Here is a 23,875-nt window from a genome sequence, read left to right as displayed (position 1 = left end):
ACACACACACACACACACACACACACACACACACACACACACACACATAGTATAATGATATACAGAGTGATCAACTAAGCATATCCACTCCCATTTTTCCTGGCCATATTTTTAATATTAAAACTTTTATAACATTCAAATATTTTCCTATTGATAAATACAACCCCTACTTTGTTATATTTAAATTTTAAATTAGAATCAAACTTTTTAACAATATAATGTTAAGCATATTATAATTTTTTAGAAAATGTCAAAATTTAAAACTCTAACGAGTAGTTTCTAGGTTATGAAAATGTTTAATAATATACTAAGGATAATAGTTCTTAAAAAAAGTTTTTACGAAAATATAAAATGTATGTGATATTGGATCTAGAACTTATTAACTCGAAAAATGTTTAAAAATCATAGATTAATATAAATTACTTTAATTAAAATTAAGAATAGCCTCAATATAATTGATACGTATTACCATTTTTAGTAGATACAATTAAATTATTTAAAAACTACTCTTTCAGAGTTCAATTTAAATACGTCAACATTTGCAAAAATAATCATCTATTAGACAAAATAAAAAGTAGGTGTTTTCATTTAAAAAAAAAAAAAAAGTTGATGCCTATCGCTTACTGCAAAAGAAAATCCTTAATTAGTAAATTTAAAAAAATACTCAAAAATTAAAAATTTGAATAAATTAATCATCAAAGAAAAATATGGGTATTAGTATCATTCTTGATGAATCATTCGGTATTCACGAGTGTATCAGCAAGGACAGCGCGTGGGACAGTGTTGTCGTGGACGTATTTAACGTTTAGTATCGTTGAAGTCGGTATGGAAACGTTTTTAATAATATTATACTGATATAATTGTTGTGTAAGCTGTGCACGGCTGTCCGGCAAATTTGTGTGTACCTGTACAGTTGTGACAAACGAGAATTATTTATGTATTGTGCGCGATTGTTGATATAAATTAAACGGCCACTGAATGACAACCGCCATAAATATTATGCCGAAACGACATTGTGTGTGTGTGTGTATGTGTAGTATGTATGCGCGTGGGAAGCAAGCATTTCAGTACCGAATAATAACAACATCGTTACCAATACGCAAATTTATTTGCGCACACGCGCGCGCGAAACAGGAACAAAAAACTAAATTCGCATAGATAGTAAAAAACTAAATTAAATAAAAACATTTATTTCAATTACGTTTTTATAGACGTGAACCAGAGCTGCAGCTAAACGGTTGACGGCGGTGCGAGTAAGAGAATTAATGCTCGGATGAAAATCGATTTGCTGAAGCGCAGGTTTAATTCTATAATTTGTTCGGAAACGGGGAAAAAATAGGGTTGTTTAAGTTCAAAGGCCTAAACATCACCACGCTAGTATCTACCGTAAAAAATAAATAACATGCCCCATAAAAGCTCTCGAGGAAATAATTGAAGCATTATAGGCTGGCTGCATATACGTAATATATTACAATGTAATGATTGAACCTACCCCGAATATCAGTGCGCCCGCTGTGTCAGCATAGAATTATTGTAATAGCCGTTAGACGGGGGTCTACGTAAAAGCATACACATCCGTGAGCATACATTATTTAAAACGGCTCATAGTAGTTATTGGTTAAATTTAAATTTTTATATTTTCAATGTTTCATAATATGTTTATATACTTGTAATTAAATTATTATACTTAGCATTCTACGGTAAAAATTTCACGTAAAATTTGAAAACAATCAAAAAATGATGTGTGCCACACGTACCACCCTTATACCTTGAATAGATAAATTTAAGCTTAATGTATTCATAATATGTATATGCACCGATTTCCGCTATTAAATTAATTATTTTTTTATTGAATGTTATAAGACAACTTCTATTTTATATTATGTATTATGTACGCTGGTTATTCCATTTTTTTTAACTGTACTCGGTGATAAGTACCATCACCTGAAGGCCGCATGCCGTGATTTTATATTTACTGGTCAGTTTAAATGATTCATTACATAAATCATTCTTGCGTGGGCTGTTATAATAATTTATCATAAACTAACGAACCTATACGGTAATTTACATTACCGGACACCGGTGTATTTAAGGATCTCATAAATCGGTAATATTGTCCACGTGTATTATAAAATGAAAATAAATCGTAGATTTTCCGATTGCTAGATCTTCTGCGCATAACAATTTTCATACGACATCATTTATCCTTGACATAAATCATTGAAAAATTGCATGGGTTAATATAATAATGTCTGTTGTTTCAAATGTTTTAGATAAAATGGACAGGTACCTACGCGCGTGTTAAACGCTACAAAAACTCGTAAACCGCAATAATTATGGCGTTTCGAGAGAACACATTATGTATTATATAATATTACGACAATTACGCTGCAACGGTATTCACCACTCGTGTGGTGAAGCAAGGCGATGCATAATACGTCGGTATACAACACATTTATGAATATCACGCCGTGCTAGGGAGAGTCGTATGAAAAATAATTGTTTTTCTCGTCTTACGTTATGGGTACCTACTTTGCAGAGTTTTTATTTAAATACTGCGTGCCTATAACCCTCGTGGTACGTGAAGGAAATATATTAAACTGCACTCACCAGTACTGGGTGAAGATCGACGCCGTACATGTCCAGCCACTTGACTTTATCCAAGAAATTCAGCTCGGCGACTGCAGGTACTTGACCCCTGCAAAGTGGCTGTCGTTAAGTAATCATAAAAAGTAAAAATAAAATAGAACGCAATAGGTAAACGTGCACAGCGAGCGCAAAGTAACGTTTATTATGGCGCACTGCACTTACGTGAGTTCTTTGTGTATTTCTCCGATTCGGTTCTCGAGCTCTGCGTTCTGATTGGACACGAAACGAAATTCAGAAACGTACCCGGGGGTATGTCGCCTAGGATCGAAATCTCCAAGTTCAGCTGAAACAAAATATCGTTATAATTAAAATCAATAATATAATATCATTAGGTGATAATTATTATTATACTGTAAAACATAGCCATGCGAAGATTCTCTGAAATATTTCCAACACTGCGAATTTAGAGTTAAAATTACAATTTTCATTTAGATTTTTCATATTATATTTGAATATTTAATTTAATTTATGTACCAAAATATTTCTTTCTAATAAAAAGACTTTTAGTAATTCAATAAATATATAACACAAAATATAATTCCAAATTTAATTCAAGTTCCTATACAATTAAATATCAGCTATCAATGTTAAGATTAAATTTTAAATTATTGTGAAATAAAATATAGTTTCCTTAACTAGTATCTATACTACAGTCGTATTCGTAGATTTTTTTTTTTAAGAAATAGTCCTAAGAAGTAGGTAAATATTTCCAAAATATTCTTAGTGTCATATCACAGTCTGTGATAAGACTCAGTGATACACACTTCAATAATTTCAACGAAATATTATGCACGTCTTAGAGTACCTATACAATATAATACGTTATTATTGTGCACACCATCACATTATTAAAAAAATTAAAGATGTATATTGTAGGTACGTATACTATGTATTGTATATTGTACGCAAAACTTTATTTATAATCGCAGTCGTAATAAAAATGTTTACGAAATACGCGATAAAACAGTCTGTAGTGAAATTTATAGACAGTAGGTCTTAGTTACATAGCCTTTTTTTTTCAGTTTTTGGCGACATCGTATAACAATAATGTTATGGTGTATGTATCGGTTTGTTCGTATGCATGTAATGGAACGAGCCCAGACGGGGCGAGTAAACCAATGTGTATAGTCGACTCAACCTGCGACCGACTTTATGAACATTATATAGAATAGTTAAGTTGGATGCTGGAATGTCAAATTTATGGATTTTCAAATATAGTCTGTATAATAAAATTATTCCCTGTTTTTTTTTTTTTAACTATTAACAGAAAAATATTAAACATACGTAAAATATTATTTAAACAACGAAACATTACATAATATTTGCAAAGTTGAGTTAGCGAATTTTTTTAAATTTTAAAACGATTATTTCTTATATAGCGCCAGAAATCATTAAAATTATAATTATTACTAAGACGTACATTGGGATTGGAAATATTATCGCGTTTAACCAGTTTTAAATAAGTGCTTCTGAAATATCCTATATGATCCGTAATGAGCGTACTATAAACGTTATAATCTTGATTGCTTTACAAACCTAAAATAATTATTTCTACAGTCTGCAGTTGCTGTCAATTAATCAGTACGAACAACAAAATAATATAGTTAAGCAGCATTCAAATCAAAACAAACTGATTATAGAAATGTCGTTAACAACTAAGAAGAACTTTTGAAACACTAATCCGGACTCGTAATTCATCACGTGTTCATACTATTATAAATAATACATTGTTTTTACATCGTTATCGAAGATCGAACGTTTCTCGTGTGTATATCAGCTAATATCATATGGCAGACATATATCATAAAACAAATAATAATAATACATCGTTATATACGCAACCAGATTACGAAAACTAGAAGACAGACGATTTTTATTATTATTTCATTTTTTTTTTTTTTTTTTGAAAGCGCTGAGAAAAGTCGACCGCGGTTGGGCGCAAAAGTCGTCAGCCCCCCCGCGCGGGCAAAGATAATATATTAGCTCGCGCGCGTCCGCTATTCCCACTAATAATAAGCACCTAGATTTACACAATATTTATGGCCGAAATCGGGCGGTCTCGGGTCGATCTTTATTGCTTCCTATTTACATCGCGAGCGAGCGGCAGATGAGGAGAAGGAGAAATAACCCACCAAACAGAATAAACAACCCCCTTAACAAAATCATATATTTTATCTCGGCCGCTATACGAGTATATTATATACCATTACTTCTACTACGACTTATAACAGTTATACAGCATATATATGTATATATACGAGGTATCCGGTAGGCTATTGTATCTATAGTGTATACGATATGACTTTTTATTCTTTTAACGCGAGACACTTGTTTTTTTGTTTATTTCTAAATTTTAGGTTCAAAATATTTTAGTCGGACACAAAGTACCACCTCGACTGAAATAAGTACATTATTATACGGCAGCGTTTCTCGTCATTTTTGGAGTTAGGAGCCCTCAAAATGATGTGTAGGTACATCGTATTTTGTGTAGTGCAAAATCTACAACATTAATATTTTATTTTTGTATATTGTATGCATTTGACAGAAGTATACCTAAGACTTTACCGTAAATAGTTTAATACGAATTTATCCAATCGTGTGACAATATATTTTAACTTTTTTAATTGCTTATGTTTATGTGTTTATCTGTATAATGTAAGCATAAAAAAGGCTTATGATTTTTTCATAGAATATTATACAAAATCAATTATGGGCAGTAAGCAATCATAAAGTGAATAAATATAATATTATAATATCTATTATTGTTTTTTATCTATATTTATATTGTTTTCGTTATTTACAAATCGCGATTTATGAATTTTTTATCATGTCTTGACTGACTGAATCGTTATCAATGTGCAGTCAAAATTATCGAACTGATTCAATTTTGAATTTTTGAAAGAATTTATTAATTTTTTTTTTAACATTAAGAAAGAATTTTATAAAATTCTCATAATAAAAAGGGGTTCATACAGGGATTGTTGGCTTGTAAAAAACGAATATTTTTTCGTTAATATATTTCCCATTAATTACAGAAAATAAAATATTTATTATTATTGTATATAATTTAAGACTTGTACTCTATATTTAGTTAAAATTTAAAACCATTTTAATGAGAGTGTTAAAAATCTCCATAGTTTAAGTTCACACCTATCGGGATAAATCAACACACATTATTAAATGTATCACGGATAATCCCGTTCAAGATTAGCTAGTAATGTATAAATAACTAGGTACATTTAATTACAACTGAATTGTCCTTCTATCTATGTTCTCATCGACAAAAATTCATGAAAATTTATGTCAAAAATGAATTTTTTGTTTCTAGTATACGACCTAACATAACATCATATGATAGTAGATATAGATAGGGAGTAACGGGTATGGAGTAGTTTATGGATCGGTGGGTTGATAATTCACCCTAGAGTCCTATTTTACTGATTACTCCCGTCGAGTAGCGCATACGGTTATGAAATTTGCCGGAAATCCGTGCTCGCACGATTGGGACCCTTTATTTTGCAGTGACGGATTCACACATGCGTAAAAGAATCCATACGTGGAATTATCGCAATGCATTTTTTATTATAGAACGGTTTTTTTCATATCGTCCGGCTAACGCCATCGCCAGTTTTCGACCATCGGAATTGATATTTATTACCCGGCCGATGTATGTGTGTGTGTGTGTGTGTTTTTTTTTTTACCTGACGCACCATACATTAATGTATATGTATTTTCGTCGTGCGTCAACTGAGATTAATTTACACTCTCGGGTGCCGGAAGAGTTCCATTAAAACTTCATAATAATAATATTCCTAACCAGATTTACGCACCGGCTCTACATTTGGATAAATTTATGAGCGGCAAGTGAAAAGCAAAATATTAATGGCGAAAAACAAAACAGAACAACAACAAAAAAGTCCAGAAACCCGCTGCGCAAAGAAACAAAATGATTTTTGTTTTCATTTTTAGTGTTTCACCCCAACCGGAACAATGTGCTGCAGAATTTCTCATTGGACATCTATTCTAAAACGTTTTGATGGGTTTTCGTTAATTTTTAACAAAACAACTAACCTAACGCCAAGCCAGAAAAATATGTCTCAACATTTCTAACTCAACTAAACCTAGAATTTGGATTAATTTGGTCTCAATACATACTCGTAAATACATCTCCTTATACTCTTCTTTTAGACGCAATGTGCTTGTATCGGAAAAAACAATTTTATTAAAATATATTTTCTTTCAAATAACATTTTTACTAAAAAAAAAAAATCAAACAACTTTAATTTTTTTTGGTCAGTTTTTTTTTTTTTTTTTTGATCCTGTAAACACGTGTAAATTTTGTTACAAAACGTTCAGATGGTTTGAATAGTAATTAATTATTCTTTTTAATAGTCGCTGTGAAGTTAATTCTTTGAAAAATAACTCACTAACGTATATACACTAATTAAAAACTATTTATAAAGGCAAACAGACGACTCGCTAAAAATTAATAACTATAATTACTCCAACATACGCCAATAGTTCTTTTTAAATAAACTCAAACATTTTAAAATAAATTCCAGAATAATAAGTATTGGTTAAAAAAATTAAAGTAACGAACCCAGTTTAACGCATCACGTATTTCGTTAGCGTACTAAGTGTTTAATATTATAATACTTGGTATGACAAGTTTACAATAATTCAAGGTCCAGAGTATTTTGGCGTTAGGCTCCTCAATATTAAAATTGGACCTCAAATATTATATTAGCAACTGCGTTGAAGCCGCTAATCCAGATTGCTTGCTTTGAACTACATTTACTATTGTAACAATATAATCGTATAATTATTAAACTTTTAGCAGAATAATTTATTCAGACCCAGCTAAGCTCTCTCAGAACAACGTAACAACGCAATAAACACATATTGTATTTCGTTCTCTCCGCCTTTTATGGTCTAAACTTGGGCATTCACACACGCACACTAAATCAAAACGTGGTATGTAGTACAAATAGTACATTTTGTATAAAACACAAATTTTAAGTATAAAAGTATTTCAGAGTGTTTAAACAATATTTATTTACTAGAAATAACATAAAATATTCAAAAAAAATTTCCTGTATTGAAAAAAGCTTGCGTACGAACAAGTAAATTTTTATAAAGTACTAAATTATATATATTATTATTATTATATTATATATATATTAAGGTAGCGGTATTTATTTTCAATTAATATATGTTTTATACTTCTATTAAAATACTTTTTCAGTTATTTAAAAAAAAAAATTGTGTGTCATATTATTGTAATAAAAATAATAATAATAAGATTATAATAATATCTAATACTGTGTACTTTCGTTTGATTGAACGCAGAAATAATACAGTTGGCGTTATAGAATAGTATTATCAATTTATTGTTTTCAGGACCCACACGAATGTTGTACAAAGATGAAATTATAATAATTATAATATCTTAAGACGCAATAACTAAATTTATTGGAAAAGCGGGGAATTTATTCATCGGCACACAGCTGCAGGGAGACGAGGGACACGCGAAACGATTAAATTCGCGAGCGCTTGCGGTCCAGCGATCCTAATCCTCGGGGCAGTTAAATTACGTATGGTAAACGCCAGTCGTTTCGAACACCACAACAATATTATTGTTTTTGTTGTTATTACTTATTATAAGAGTTAAAATGTATTCATTTTAATTTATTGTAAAAAATATAGTTTCCTTAACACAACGCTTACAAAGGTATTTAAATTAATTCAATTTTTAAACTTTTATTTTGCATTTCTTGATATTTTTGATTTTTAAATAATTATTTATTGAATTTTTATACTACCTATAAATATTTTACGATATATTTTATACGCCAGTACGCCACGTCAAACACTATAACAATACCTTTAATTTAGAATATTTTTAAACTTGATAATTTTTTTTGTTTTTTTAACTACGATTATTCAGTATACTACTAATGCATTTTTCTGTTTTAGAAATAAAAAATGCATTTTTGAGGTTTTTTAAATTAAAATTTACGACTTTGCTTATTATAATTGTTTTTGTTTCGTCGTAATCACGACTATAAATTAGAGCGCCATTTAAAGACGTAATATAATATTTACACGATCCTTCTAATAACTGCTATGGACCTTGAAAATTCTAGCAATATTAAACTAGACAATATTATGGTTGTTAATAACAACGATCTAACCCTACAATATATTATAAGATTGGTAGCTGTCTGATTTGATATTTTTACTATTTTAATAATGATTATTATTATAATTCATTACTAAAACTACTATTAATTTTGTTAATTTATACATAATACGAATGTATGACAAAACTTTATTAAAATATATTGTATAGAGTACGGTGCAGAACGGTATTTTTGGCTTTCTCGGTTTATGTATTTAATTACAAAACGTCTTTTGAATAACCGATGTTGTCAAAATTCTATGTGCACGTATTAACGTCATATATGTATTAAAACCGTCATTTAAACTGTTCTAAATTATTAATTTTGATAATATTATTACATTTTTTCGCCTGTAATAATAATGAAGTGTAAATTAATTTCAGTGAAACCCAGTAAGATTATACGCTTTCCGATCTGTTTAAATAGTACTCATTTTAACATAAACTATTGATTTTATTCATATTTTCGCAAAACAATTTCGGTAACCTAAAAATATTATAACATACTTATTAAGTTTACTATAGGGCATAGAGTATTTTTTTTATAGAAGGTATAAGGTTTTTGGCAAATTACCAACCTACCATAACATTTAAATTAAAAAAAATAATAATAATAGTTGAAAATTGAAAAAATGTACATTTAATATATACCTGAGTCACTAGAGTGAATAATAATAATAAATTCTGACAATTTCACAATGACCACGATAATCTATATACATTGTTGTTCCAAACTTTGAAGTTTAACTAAACTTTAAACAAAAAATATAGGTATATACGTAGTTTACCTTAAGTGTAGCATACATAAATTGTAATAACGTAACCAAAGTTTTAATACTAATGTGCAAAACTAAACAGTTAAATTATATTTTATATGTGCAATAATACTCATCATAAATCCTATTAAATATTGGTTAAGATCTTATATAGCTTATAATAATATTGTATCAATTAAAATAACTCAACAATAGGAATAGTACATTAAATATATTTGTGCAATATATGATAAATAAATATTAAAATTATATAGAAACGAAAATAATTTAAATTTGATATATAATATAGATAATATAAAAGTAATATTACTGAGACAGTTATCCAGTATTTAATTGTTTTTAAATATTTTCTAAAATTTACTCTAATGCTTAGAATTGGCACAAATATAGTAATTAACTATAGTAATTAAATATATCATTAAAATTTAAAATGAAATAAATCATAATCACTCTCATCAGCGAAAAATCACCTAAAAATGGTAAATAAATAATTATTATGTTATCAAAAATCAAAATTACACGAAATTAACGTGGTTAATATTTTTAAATTTTCATATTGTAAAAATTATAAAAATGAAATTACTTTTTATACTTTTTGTTATTATAAGCCTTATTTTTATTTATTTATTTATTTATTTTTTTGTAACCATTTTATTCGACAATATAAAGTGATGAAATTAAATTAATTTAATTTCCTAGATAGTCATTTGTCCAACAGTATCCAATGTAAATAACTAACCACTTTTTTTTTTCTTTTTTGGCAACCGTAACAGCGTAACGGATATTCTTACCGCCCACTTTTAGAGTGGTTCGGTCGAAAAGGGGTTTTTATTTATATTTTTTTTGTTCTCCATACTATTGTATTTGAAAAAAACATTATTTACCATGTGAATAGAAGAACAATGTTATATTTTTCCCGAGTGTGTCCGAGGATTTCCTCTCTTCAAAGACGCTCAATTCAACGGTAGTCGTTGGAAAAGAGGGATTGTTCGGGTCAGAGAGAGGACGAGTAAGAAAGAGAAAAATAATACAAGACCAAATGCCGACGGTCTCTGCGATTCGGATTGTTAATATTTTTTTATTGAAAATTCAGAATAATAATAAAAATACCATTTTACCACACTATATTAAATATATTTTATATTATATATATATTTGTATACAAGATTGTTTTGTATCAACAGTGACCGACCTATTGTTCACATAATATAACAAAATTACGAACCCTCTGTATATATTTCTATGCCAGGATTTATTCAACGTCTATGTTTACAGTGGTTGTATGTGTGTAAAAAAGAGAATTTAATTGTCGCCCTTCGTTTCGGTAAAACCGTCATTGTGTGTTGATGATGGGAATATCAAAAAACTTTTTATATAAAAAAAAGAATATATTCTTAAGTCACTACAGATGACTCTGAAGTCATAATAATATGAAAACTGTAAAAATTGCTTAAGTTAGATCAAGTATCTACAATATTACCCACGAAGAAAACGAACTGAAAAAATTTAGACAAACTCTGCATAACAAAAATACGTACCTACTATTATAAACAATAGTAAGAATAAGAGAGCATTAATGATAATAACATTATTGAATGCTATAATAATATGAATAAATTGACCATTAATTCTGAAAGCAAGTTACATTATATTATATTTTATTACATCTGTAACATTATTAATCAATATTGTGCAAAAAGAAATACATAAAAATTTTCCCAATTTTATTGAAATTCGACAATCTAACCTTCGAGAAAAGACTTTATAGAGTCTCATAAATATAAACAATAACGATTAATCGTTAAGTTTTTTATGATTTCTAATCAATTATATTTTGAACTTAAAGAAAAATATTAAAATAAATATGTATATTTTACGCAAATCATATTAAATAAAATATTTTTCTATATAATTTATAGTTGATCGTTTGCAGTTTTATATAACAGTCACTGATAATCACAAGTTAAAATTTATTTTAGATAGTATAATAAGCAGTGAGTACTCAATAAAAAAGTATGTACGGTACAATAACTACACAAATATAGTGAAGCGGACTTTTTTCGAGGAAAAACAAATGAAATGGATAGCATCAAGTAAATAAATGTCTATATATATATATTTTACATTGCTTTTTTGGTACAATGAAAAACACTATATCTCATATATAGGTTAAATTCAGAGAAATGTAAAAAATAAAAAAAACGTCTCGTTCCAGACGAAAATAAAAAGAAATGTTATTATTACTATTTGTTTGAATGTGCATTTTACACCCATATTCACACTTGATGGCTTATGTCGTGGAAATTCATGAATTTCCTCTAGTTTTTATGACTGTACCTTGAGTTTTACGTGCGTCAACAACACCAAAAATGGCGTTTACTTCTCAGGTCCATAACAATATCCGTACGCAAACAATTTCTGTTCCTTCCAGTTTTCGATAATCATCGTACAGTGTATTGCAACTATACGATTTTATTATAAAACCCTATATCGGTATTTTTTAAACGGAAAAATCGGTAATATAGCTGCAATATTCACCTCAGAAAAATGTATTTTTTATAGTTGATATAAATAACAAAAAAAACAAAAAAAAAACATTTTGATATAACTGTTGTTATAGGTGTACATATATTAGGTATATAGGTACGAGAACAGTACATAATTTACCTGATGTCGTCGCCATTTTACCTCTGAAGATCGACAAAACTGTTTAATCTTAATGATAATCGTGTCTAAATATTGCAACACGCAGCATCGGATGTGATCCTTTACATTTGGATGTATAACCGTAATAAAAAATAATGAAATGAGGGTCGGGAAAAACTCATTTGTGGCGTAAATTTAGGAGATTTATCTTGAACATTCGTTTTTAATTTAGTTTTGTGGTGGGCTTGGTCGCGCTCTCTTATTGTGCATCATAATTAATGTGGTCTGAACAAGGAAGACCCCCGCGGACGGCGTTATCACAGTTATGTGTTGAGCTAGATATGCAATTTTCATATTTTACACTAAGTATAATATGCATATAAAATTAAATTATACCTAATATTACGTTATATTATGACATAGTGTATGCGTATTAATTTTAATTAACACCCAAACGACGATAAAAAATAAAATAAACATGATTAACGATCTGTAATAGTTTTACAAATACGTAACTAGTTTTAATGTTTATTATACTATAATTATATAATTATATTTAGAAATATAATCTTTCCAGTTAAATTGGAAATCAAGGGAGAAAGCTCCCTTATAAGACTTTCACCCCCTACTAAATACAAATAAAAATAATTTCAATCTATTTTCCTTCATGAATATTGTCAAAAATATCAATAGAAAATTATTGTGTATAAATAATTTGATCGAAAAAATGCCTTCTATTCTTTGAAATGATTTATAAATGGTAATCAACTAGCAGTATTTTGAAAATCAATTATGAAATTCAATTAGTTTACTTTTGCTACACGGTCAGTTTAAATTTAATAAATTCAATAAATCATAGTATGTATACGAAAAAAGTTCTGAGCGAAGGAAACGGACAATTTGAATTTAAAACACTTTTCAAATAAAATTTCACATATCTTTTTGATATTTTTAAATTGGTATAAGAACAATTCGAAAAGTCTCTGTATCGAATTTTTGATCATGAGGTAGATATTCAAATTGAAACAAAAAATTAATTAAGTTTTGAATATGAAATAATTTGTAAGTTCTTGGGTTTTAAATACCTACGTTACACAAAAACAAACTAAATAATTTTGTAAAATATTTTAAATTAAAGTCTTAATAGTAGTAAATTTAGTCAAACGATAAAATATTTAATTATTTAATTTTAATAGTAGCTATCAATAACAGTACCCGATTTTCGCCATTAACTTCTTCGCTCATTATCATCAAAGAAATTCTTGAAAGTTATTTTGCAGATATTATAATATAAAAAATATACCAAAACATTTTTGAGAATTCTTCCGGTGACGAATCGTTTTTATTAATAATAATTTAATTTATTGATCTGTTATATGTCATAAGTTATAACGTATAAACTAAACGTATGGCCTAGTGGGTGCTACGAAATTTGAAGTAAAAAATTGATGATAAAAAAAATGTATTTATATGATACCAACATCATTTAGAAGCTAATGTATAATTTTACCATATCTATTTGTGTATATTATTATATAGACTCAACAATAACACACTCAAACAGAAAGCGCATTAGTGTAATGTCGAGTACAATCAGTATTAAATGTTACTGTCGGACTTGTGTATATATTTACAGTTACAATTCTGAAAGGACGGCTAATCAAAAGCTCTTGGTATTAGTCACGCATCCCTTGCTAAAGCGAGAAAACTATTTTGGAAAAAAGAAAATATTTTAGAAAAAACCGAACGATGACAACAAAACAATAATAAAAATAATATATAGCGGAATTATATGACTACTATTTATACGTCTATCATTATCGCTGGAGGCTTTTAATGGACGTTATATTATTGAGGGGGGCGCAATTAGGGTAATTGCATCGGGTGATATGGATTTGCAAAGAGTTTTTAAGACAAAAAAAAATGGGGTAAACGAGCGAGGTTCCGTAATCCACGTACAGCACACATTATTGTTATTGTTATTATTATCATTATTATACGCTCAATGTATAATATTATGCGCTTAGTGGTTTAAAATACGTCCAAAACCTATGTTTTGGATGTAGTGAAATATAATTATCATTATTATAACGAGCGTTGCGTTTACTTTTCAAATTTAAATAAAAATATTTATTTTATTAAAATACAGACCAAGGTTCAAAAACAAAGTGTGATAATCTACATTTAATATTTACAAATATTTAAATATGTTGGTAATTTATCAAGATCAGATTAGAAACAACGAGTATTTTTTTTTTACTAAGAATACGCAAAAAAGCTTCATGTCATTAAAAAATATAAATAGGAAGATTTATAATCAATAATTTAAAATTTACAATATAGTAAATAATTAATATTTTCGATACGTCATTATGCTAATAATAATATGTACACTAAAATGATCATGACTATCGTATGAAGATTATAGTATGGGTTTCTGCGTCCGATATTTAGAAGTTCACTGTATTTTATACACAATAGAATCTAAGAATCATTACGTTTGTCGGTGGTCCACTATCAACTTTATTTAATTAAAAAAAAATAAATAAATAATAATAATATAATACTCTAAAAAAAAATAATAAACGTTAATGCATAACTATATTATTGGATTTTTAATCCATTGTTTTTTTTTTTTTTAATTATTAAGTTCTAATAATATTTAAGTTTTATACGTGCGGAGTGTATGCGTTTTACTCGACAAATCTCGCCACTCTAATAGTCGAATAACTAAATTTTAAATACACTATTATTTTAGGAAATTTGACGTATATTCAAATTATTAAGTTAAAAACATAAATATGTTTAAGAGTTAAAAGTCAATAAATCTGCATATTCTGCATCGACTAATGAAAGATAGAAAAAATTAATATGAACGAAATAATGAAATGTCATAAACGCGATTTTTACTAGCAAGTAAATTTAAAAGAAGTATCAGCACCAATATTATTCGCACTGCAGTACTTGCGATAATCGTAAAACAAAAATGTATGTATAAATTTTTTTTTTTTTATTTTTTGGTATAGCTTCAACTGCTAAGGTTATTAGCTTACAGTATGTATAAATTGTATACCGGGCACTCTAGGATACTTTAATTAAATTAATTCACCATTCAAAAGATAAATACTATTAGTTTGTAGTTCATTCTTAAAAAAAGTTCATTATTTAGAGGTGTCTATAAGAAAATATTTCACTGTACAAAACGTTGAAATAAATGTATTTTGAATATTTTTAGAGAAGCAAATTTCTATCGATTTTTGAAACATTTATAACGAGTGTCGGATGTTAAGATAAGTCGGTTTCGTTTTACAGCTCTCGGGTATATATAGTCACCTCCCACTCGTAGGAATAAGAAAAATAGTATTTTTCGCCAAAAAAAATCTGTCGAGCAACATGACACTGCATGCAACCCCTTATACTTGACTAATACTCGTTATCTCGGGATTTTGGATACACTTTCATCAAATATTTATTTATATATATATTGCGTACGACAGGTTTTAAGTTTTTGTGCTGACTACTCCGCGTTCAACTCTAACAATTACGTATTTTTTAGATATAAACATGACAGACCACGTCACACGCGTAGATCGTCACGTCAAAAACTGATTTGAAATTTATTTAAATACGCATAGAAATATAAGACGGTGTACGATCGTATGCACGTATAAAATCATATCACGCGTATTGTAAACAGTTCGGCTTAGTTTTTGATCTTCATAATAATATGTGTGAGCCGTGAGGCGATTCATTCAATGCAGGACACACATTATTAATAAAACTATTAATGTTATTGGAAATATTTATTTTAAATTATTTTAAGTCTTAAAATAAAAATATACATTTAATTATTTTTTATCGTTATCCTTTTTTTATAACAACATTCATTTTTAATTTCTTTTTTCAGAATAGAGTATTATTTTTAAAAATTATATCACATAAATATATAATTTTGGATGATAAGTCTATGAGGTATAATAGCATTCAAAGTTTTGATGAATGAAATGAAATGATAAAGGGATACCCTGAAAAATGTTGGTCCACTATTCTTCTTATTTAAACTTTAAATATTTATAAATTTATAACTAATTAATAAACTATCTACTTATTATACAACACTTTTTTATTTATTTAATTACCCCGAATAAAATTAAAAATGAGTGCTTCCATTCAAAAGAATAAAAGAAACCTAATAACTTACACCTAGGCATAAAATAGTAGAAAAAAATATTTAATAAAAGATTTACTATCGTGTAAAAGAATTCAAAAACGTTAGTGTTTTTTTAATAATGAGTTTTATGGATGAGATTGTCTATTGTATCGATTCCACCGAAATAATCTTTTTACCTAAAGATACTTATTGATAGTGCTGTCTATTGAGCCCACTGAACTTTAATTTATTAATGATTACAATAATTCGCATGTTATTATATTATAAAACTGATATTAAATTTGACATTGGTGTTATTTTAAAAATGACAATTTAATTTAATTTTATAATAAAACTTAAATTTTATGTTTTTTATTTTAGATTACTATGTTTAATGATCACTAAAATAAAATAAAAATACAATATAATAGCTATTTGAATTATATTATTTTATTTGTTTTAACACTATATTATAACTTATAAGCCTGTGAAATTATTATAATATATACATTTTCGACATAACCGACAACCGGTAGATAAAACAGCGAAATCGATGAAACCTCAATAATTTCCGTGGCGTTTACAAAAAATAAAAAAGAAACTTATTATAATATTATATTGTACACGAAACACACTTATAATTTATCGTGATCATCAGACTCATTAGGCGTTGAATAATAATATTAGAACCGCTGTTTTTATCATCCACGCCAACGCCTATTACTGTAATAATAATAAAATAAATATATTATCTTACATCACGCTCTCTGTTTCTCACACGCCGTTCAATAATATTCACCTGATGGTAGGTACATATTTATCCGATATTAAATTCAATATGCTCGTTTTGATCATTCTCGACATAAATTAACAACTTATTTTACTATTAATGAACTTTGATTTTGAGAAGTGTTGGTTACACTAGCTTTAAAAGTGTTCTAACGTATTTTTAGAATCAAAAATGTTTAAGTTGAAAAAAAGTTAAATTTTGAAGTATAAAACATGTACAATATAATATATAAAACTATAACATAATACTCGCAACCATTGAAATCATTTATTTTTGTAAAGATAAATATCAGTAGAGGATTAAAAACAATATCAGATGACAAATATATACATGTTTATGTATTTGTTTTACTAAAACTAGTAAGTGTAATCTGATCAAGTTTGTTCTGTACATTCAATGTTATTCATATATATATATATATAATAAACTACTAAATTACATTTTATGCAATTGGATGTTTTCGAGATACGTTATTTATATTTTTCAATGTAATATCTACTTTTAAAAGAAATATAATAATAATAATAATTATTATTATTATTTATGAATATTAATTATCAACTAATAATACACATATTGCTAAAAATGAAATGGCTCATACAACGTTAACATCTTACATTTTACAAAGTGGAGTCAACGACCTGTTTTTTAATCGAAATGTCAACTGTAAACAGTATTGAATGGGGATGAACTATCACGACAAAATGTCATTCAACGTTGTTGGTGAATAGAAAAAAAAAATCGAATAAGTTCTCGAAATAAAGACGCAGCAAATAAACATTTTTTTAATGTAAAGGAGGAACATGAAGAATTTAGCAATTTCGTAACTCAGCTTTTACGTATTGTCGTTTCCTTTACAATTTAAAATAGTTAAACTTAAAGAAAAATTAACATTGTCAAACCTAATTATATACAATACTTTTACCATGTTATATTCTTAATATAATATACTCTACTGAAGAATTCGCGCGTTTGTGTACATAAATTACACCCATTTAGCAATACTTTAAATATTTTGAGTTTAAGTCGTATCGTGAATAATAAAACAATGATTAACAAATTTAATACATTTATGGTGTTATATAATATAATATATATATTTATATTTATATATATTTAAAACCCGTCTATTTATTTTTTTCTACAATAATTACACACATTATACCTTTCAAATGAGTAATAAATTATAATACTATCGAATTTATAAACAAAGAAATATTATTTCACTCTACACAATTAAATTTTAAATTTAAATTATTCTACGAAAAAATAATATATAAATATAATACATCTTACTAATATATCAATAATTTAAGTGAATTCAAACATACAAGTTTTTGAACTAATTAATATCATATCATAATAATATATAATTAGTAATAACTTCCGTAGAACTAAATATTACTAATTATCTATTACTAAAGAGTGTAGACTCATACGACATAATAAAATGAAAAAGTTCTTTAATTTATCTCATTAAACAATAACAATGAGAAAAAATACCCCGTTCAATTAAGTTATAAAAAATTAGTGACATCCCAAGTAAAGTGTTAGATAAAATCCACCACGTTATATCTTACATTGCAATCTGGATGTAAAATAAGTTCAGCGAATCGCTTCACACTGCACGATATATTTAAATAATTTTTAGATTAAATAAATTAAAAAAAAAAAAAGTGTAACTTATCCTTAAGTTTGCGATGAGCGCCTTTGGTAAAAAAAATAGCGTACACAAAGAACTATTGTTTAAAATGACGGTGGTCGACTTTGTTTGGCGAGAGTGTTATTATTTTTTTTTTGTTTTTGACTATACTATAATACTATGCGACGACGTCGTCGAGGACATGGTAAAACTCTGGTCGGAAGTTACAGCAGAAGCAGTGAGGAGATGGTGTTGGCGGTGGTGGTGATTCGGTAAGGCGTGAAAAAGTTTTATGTGAAAAACGGGCAGTGAAGTACACAAGTGAAAAAACAATTTTCGCAGTTTAACAACGGCCTCGGGATGATGTGCGCGCGGCGTGTAAAACGCACAGGATATTATAGTATTTTCCTTATTTTTAATTTCGGTTTTTGCGTATCTTTTTGATTTTACTCGGATGAATTACGAACAATAAAAAACTGTAATAACAGAAATCGCAAAATAACTAACTATCCTTGTATCTTTATACACGCGTCTAACGGTAAAACGGAAAACCGAAAACCTGCAGGCGAAAGAAAAAATCGTTTCATTAATATCGCGGTATGAACTATTACAGGATCGTTTACGCCTTCGAAAGAAACCCTAGAACCTTGTGTTATTTGCCGATCATGCGTATATTTGTCAATATCAATCAACTTTTAAGCTTACATATGAAATAAATTTACATATTGTATATATATTCTATCTCTATCATTGTATGATATTAATGTGTACTTACATTGCACGACATACGCTCCTAGCTCGGCCATCAGCTCTTGGGTGACGGGTACACGTCCTTGCAATATGTCCTGTTTGAGCTGCAAGAAAAACTGATACCTGCAACACGATTTTTGGAATAACTAAATGTATTGTTATATACAGTATTAAGTATATGTCTTTATCGATGTAAGAGGAAATAACAACACAGAGAACGCAATGTGCTATCAAACGTCGCCACGCTGTGCTGTCACACATCGCGTTCTTAATTCATACATATTTTAATATTATGAAACAATACTATACAACTTAATCTAACCGTGTTAAATAAAATCTTAAAAGGAATAAAAAACAAAATTGAAATATCGAGTTTTAAGGGAATTTAAATTTAGTTTGATAGAGCACAAAATTCAGTATGTCCATGTTTGACATAATAAGAATCTGTACAATACTATATATTATTTTGTATAGGTATATTGCATAATATACACTACATGCTTAACAGAGTCAATATACAAGAGAGTATTTCACAGTATTCGTATCCCTCACATTAAAGTATAATGATTTCAGCAGTAAAATATAAGACTTATATAATACACACTCACTGACCACTGCAATTTTTATAGCATGTTAATCTAGCACGCCTCCTACTTACGACTCGCATAGAATATTATAATTTATATCTATTCAAAATTTAACAAATTTAACTTCTTGGTTTATATAGATCATAAAATACAATAATTATATTATGAAACACGCGTGATTTTCGTGATCAAATTATCATCATACCTAATAATTAGGAATTTTCTCGATTATTAACTTCGACCGTACAAAAAAAGTAATAATTGACTAACGCACGTGGCTGCATATTCTGTAACGTGTATTATATTTATTTTTATTTTTTACTATTTTAATTATTAGTTAGTAGTATTACGAATTTTTCGTTTTATGTAATTGAGCAGATTACGTACATATTTTAATAACATGAATTAATCATTACACATGATACGCTCAAGAAATTATACATCAAATTGTTAACATTGAATTTAAGTACAACAAACGTCACATTTTCGGGATACACACATTACACACATAATGATTCACCAAGTATGTTTAATGTTCACTCCTTTTTCGTCAGAAAAAAAGCTAATCAAAATTTTATTTTTGGAATTATTAAATATACTTAGACTATAATTTTAAAATTATTAAAAATGTTGATATTATTTAAAAAGTGGCCTGTTTTTGAGATAAAAACTTATAATTTTTTTTTTAATGAGAACTATTCTTTCCTTTTCTACTATAAATTGCTTAACAAATAATGTTTCTGATAGCTTTGAAGTATCAAAATCAAAATTCAAAGAGTAGTTTTTGAGTAAGTTGACTTTAACTTTGTACATACTTACTAAGAATAATTTAAGTCCATGTGCATGGAAGATCTGTACAATGTAGGCTATGTTTATATGAGAATTTTAGTAATTAATTTTAATTCATCAACATTTATAAGTAAAATAATATGAATATAATAAAATATACTAGATCTAATGACTAATATCATGTATGTTTTATATTTTCATAAAATCATTTTTGAATTACTATAATCATTAGCATACACTTATAAATTTTAACGACTCAGAAACTAATCAATTGAATTTTGACTTAAGTACATTATTAAAGGAAAAATATAGGTAAGCATTTTGTATGCTTTGCGAATCACCCTGTATAATTCGACATTAAAATATTATTGCACATGCATAATATTATAATAGACGCGATTCCGACCACGCGGACAACATTTTCGACGCCAATACGTGTATAATTATTTATTTTACCATCAGATTTCACATGCGCGCAGCTCATTTAACAATAATATAATAATAATAATAATAATAATAATAGTATATGTTCTACACACATAAATTCGGTATCTTATACTTAATACTATGATATAGTTACATTAGGTACATAAGAATACATACTCAAACGGGCGGCAGCGTTCGTGCGATACAGAGTGCTAAGGGCAATGCCGCACGACTCGGTTATTATAACCGGAGATCGATGTCGTGTTGTACGGCAAATAAACTGTAATAATTACCATCCGCGACGAACACACACGCGTGTATCGGACGCATTATATTGAAAATCCATCACGGGCATTTATATCTATATCATACGTGTATTTAAAATACATTATTATAATGAACGGGGTATGACGCGTGCAATCGTCTGGGAAAAAACAAATTACCGGTCTCTCCACACGGCGCGAACTCGATTATTTGATTCTATTAGTTTTAGGGCATAATAATAATTTATAATGAGTGGATGTGTTTTGTTTTATTTTTTTCATTTTTTTTTTTTTATATATACATATATTGTCGAGGGCGATTTTTACGCGGACGCAGAACGGAAGGCCCAAAAATCCCACGCTACCGAATTTCACAAGTTCACACACACACCTTATCGATTAACTGCACGACACGTTTAAAACTAAATGTTACTACAGTAAACAGAACACGGACATTTCTACCTTGAGTAGTAGCGCCGGTCAGGTAAAACGTGATATTTTTAGAATTGAGACTCGGAAACTATAGAACCTAAACTAGACAAAATAATGTACACAAATATATTTATGATATAATATGCAACCAAAAAAAAAAAAAAAATAATAAATAATAAACAACATTTTTATTAAAATTCAAAAAATATTTAAAATAATAATTTTTGAAAATACATAATAGTGTATATTATTATTTATTAATATTTTTGTTTTGTTAGTATACTTTTTTTATTAAAAATTATTTAATTAAATAAATTGAAACTGAAAATAAAAATCTAGTTATCAGTACCTAAATAGTAGTTATAAAAGATATGTTTAATGTTGTATTCTAAAATAAATATAAATTATTAAAAACATAAAAATATTAATTTTTTCTTAGAAACATTAGAAAAATATGCTTACAAACATATACTCTTTTCTAAAATTGACAAAATATGCAAAACATATACATTTCAAATATTTAATTTTAAAACTCGTCACTATATACATTATAAAATGAATTTCTAGTTTTGCCTGTTACAAATCGAAAAAAACTGATTAAAATCAAAACTAACATAAACGGAGATAGTTTTGCTATGTAGATAAATGCAATAGTCGTTTATAAGTAGTACCAACTGATAAAAGTTTCCTTTGAAACGTTTTCTATTTACATTTATTATATGACGAACTAAATGCATATTATCGAACTGATTATACTAAATATAATATAATAATAATAATATACACTTATGATAATATGTGCGTTTGGTATTTATTCAAAAAAAAAAAATTTTAATTTAAAACGTTTAACAGCACACCGCTGTGGGCGCTATATGTAAGTAATATATATTTTACTCCTAATAAGTATCTAAATTACAATCGACGCAACTATTAAAGAAGTTTATAATATTATGTATTATTTTATCATATTACAAATTTATATGGTGTTTTTTTGAGTAATGACCGAAGTTATTTTATTTGTTATTATTATTATTATTATCATCTATCATCATCATTATTACTACGAACATAAAGGTTTTAATTTCTCTGTTTTTATTTGGCCTAACAAATTTCTTTAAAACCAATGCGAATGTCACCACCTGTGCTGTTTTAATTAAGAACAACACGCAATATAATATATTGTCAAATTAATAAAAATACATATATAGTATAAGTTCCATCGTAATTTTGTCGTTATTATATGCTACAATATCAATATTATACGAAATATAAGTATGCCTACTATTTTAATTACAAAAAAAAGCCCTATTCTCGTTGTTCGTTAATTTATGTAGTAACGTTGTGTGCTTTTTCATATCATATATAATATATATATCGTACAAATATACACAAGTTATAACCAAGTGATGATAGAAAAAAAAACTTGGGTACCGTTAGAAACATTATGTTTAAAAAATAAAATTGATTTATAAGTCCCTTAATTTTATTTTTATCCATATCTAAAAATATAGAATATTAACAGTATATAATGCAAAGATAAAATAAATAAAATAAAACTATTGTGCCTTAAATAATGATCATTAGGAATAATATTAGTCGAGGAGATTGTAAAAATATGAATTTTCCTGATGAATTACCTAAGTCTAAATAACAAAATGTTTGATAGTATGAAGTGAAAGACTCAACACAATAGAATAAAAAAGTTCTTTAAAATTATATAAAAAAATGTATTAAATTACAATAATTCAACTACAATATAATAATTTAAAGCAATCGTGTTTATAAGTATATTTT

The 23,875-nt window shown here is 27.5% G+C and overlaps 1 protein-coding gene across 3 annotated transcripts in view; it reads right to left on the bottom strand.

The window, feature by feature from the left end:
- Positions 1–23,875, bottom strand: part of LOC112594801 (band 4.1-like protein 4) — a 148,201-nt gene that overhangs the window by 36,225 nt on the left and 88,101 nt on the right. For all 3 annotated transcript variants that reach the window (XM_025339803.1, XM_025339802.1, XM_025339804.1), the window contains exons 6-8: positions 19,610–19,707; positions 2,812–2,932; positions 2,611–2,698 (exon numbers count right to left, since the gene is read on the bottom strand). In XM_025339803.1, the coding sequence (XP_025195588.1) occupies positions 2,611–2,698; positions 2,812–2,932; positions 19,610–19,707 (307 nt within the window). The remainder of the gene's footprint in view (positions 1–2,610; positions 2,699–2,811; positions 2,933–19,609; positions 19,708–23,875) is intronic.

Source organism: Melanaphis sacchari, unplaced genomic scaffold (assembly GCF_002803265.2).
Source record: "Melanaphis sacchari strain LSU unplaced genomic scaffold, SCAv2.0 Contig23_pilon_pilon, whole genome shotgun sequence".
NCBI classification, from domain to species: Eukaryota; Metazoa; Arthropoda; class Insecta; order Hemiptera; family Aphididae; genus Melanaphis; species Melanaphis sacchari.
Note: the sequence above shows the minus strand (reverse complement) of the source record. Positions and strands in the feature narration are given on the sequence as shown.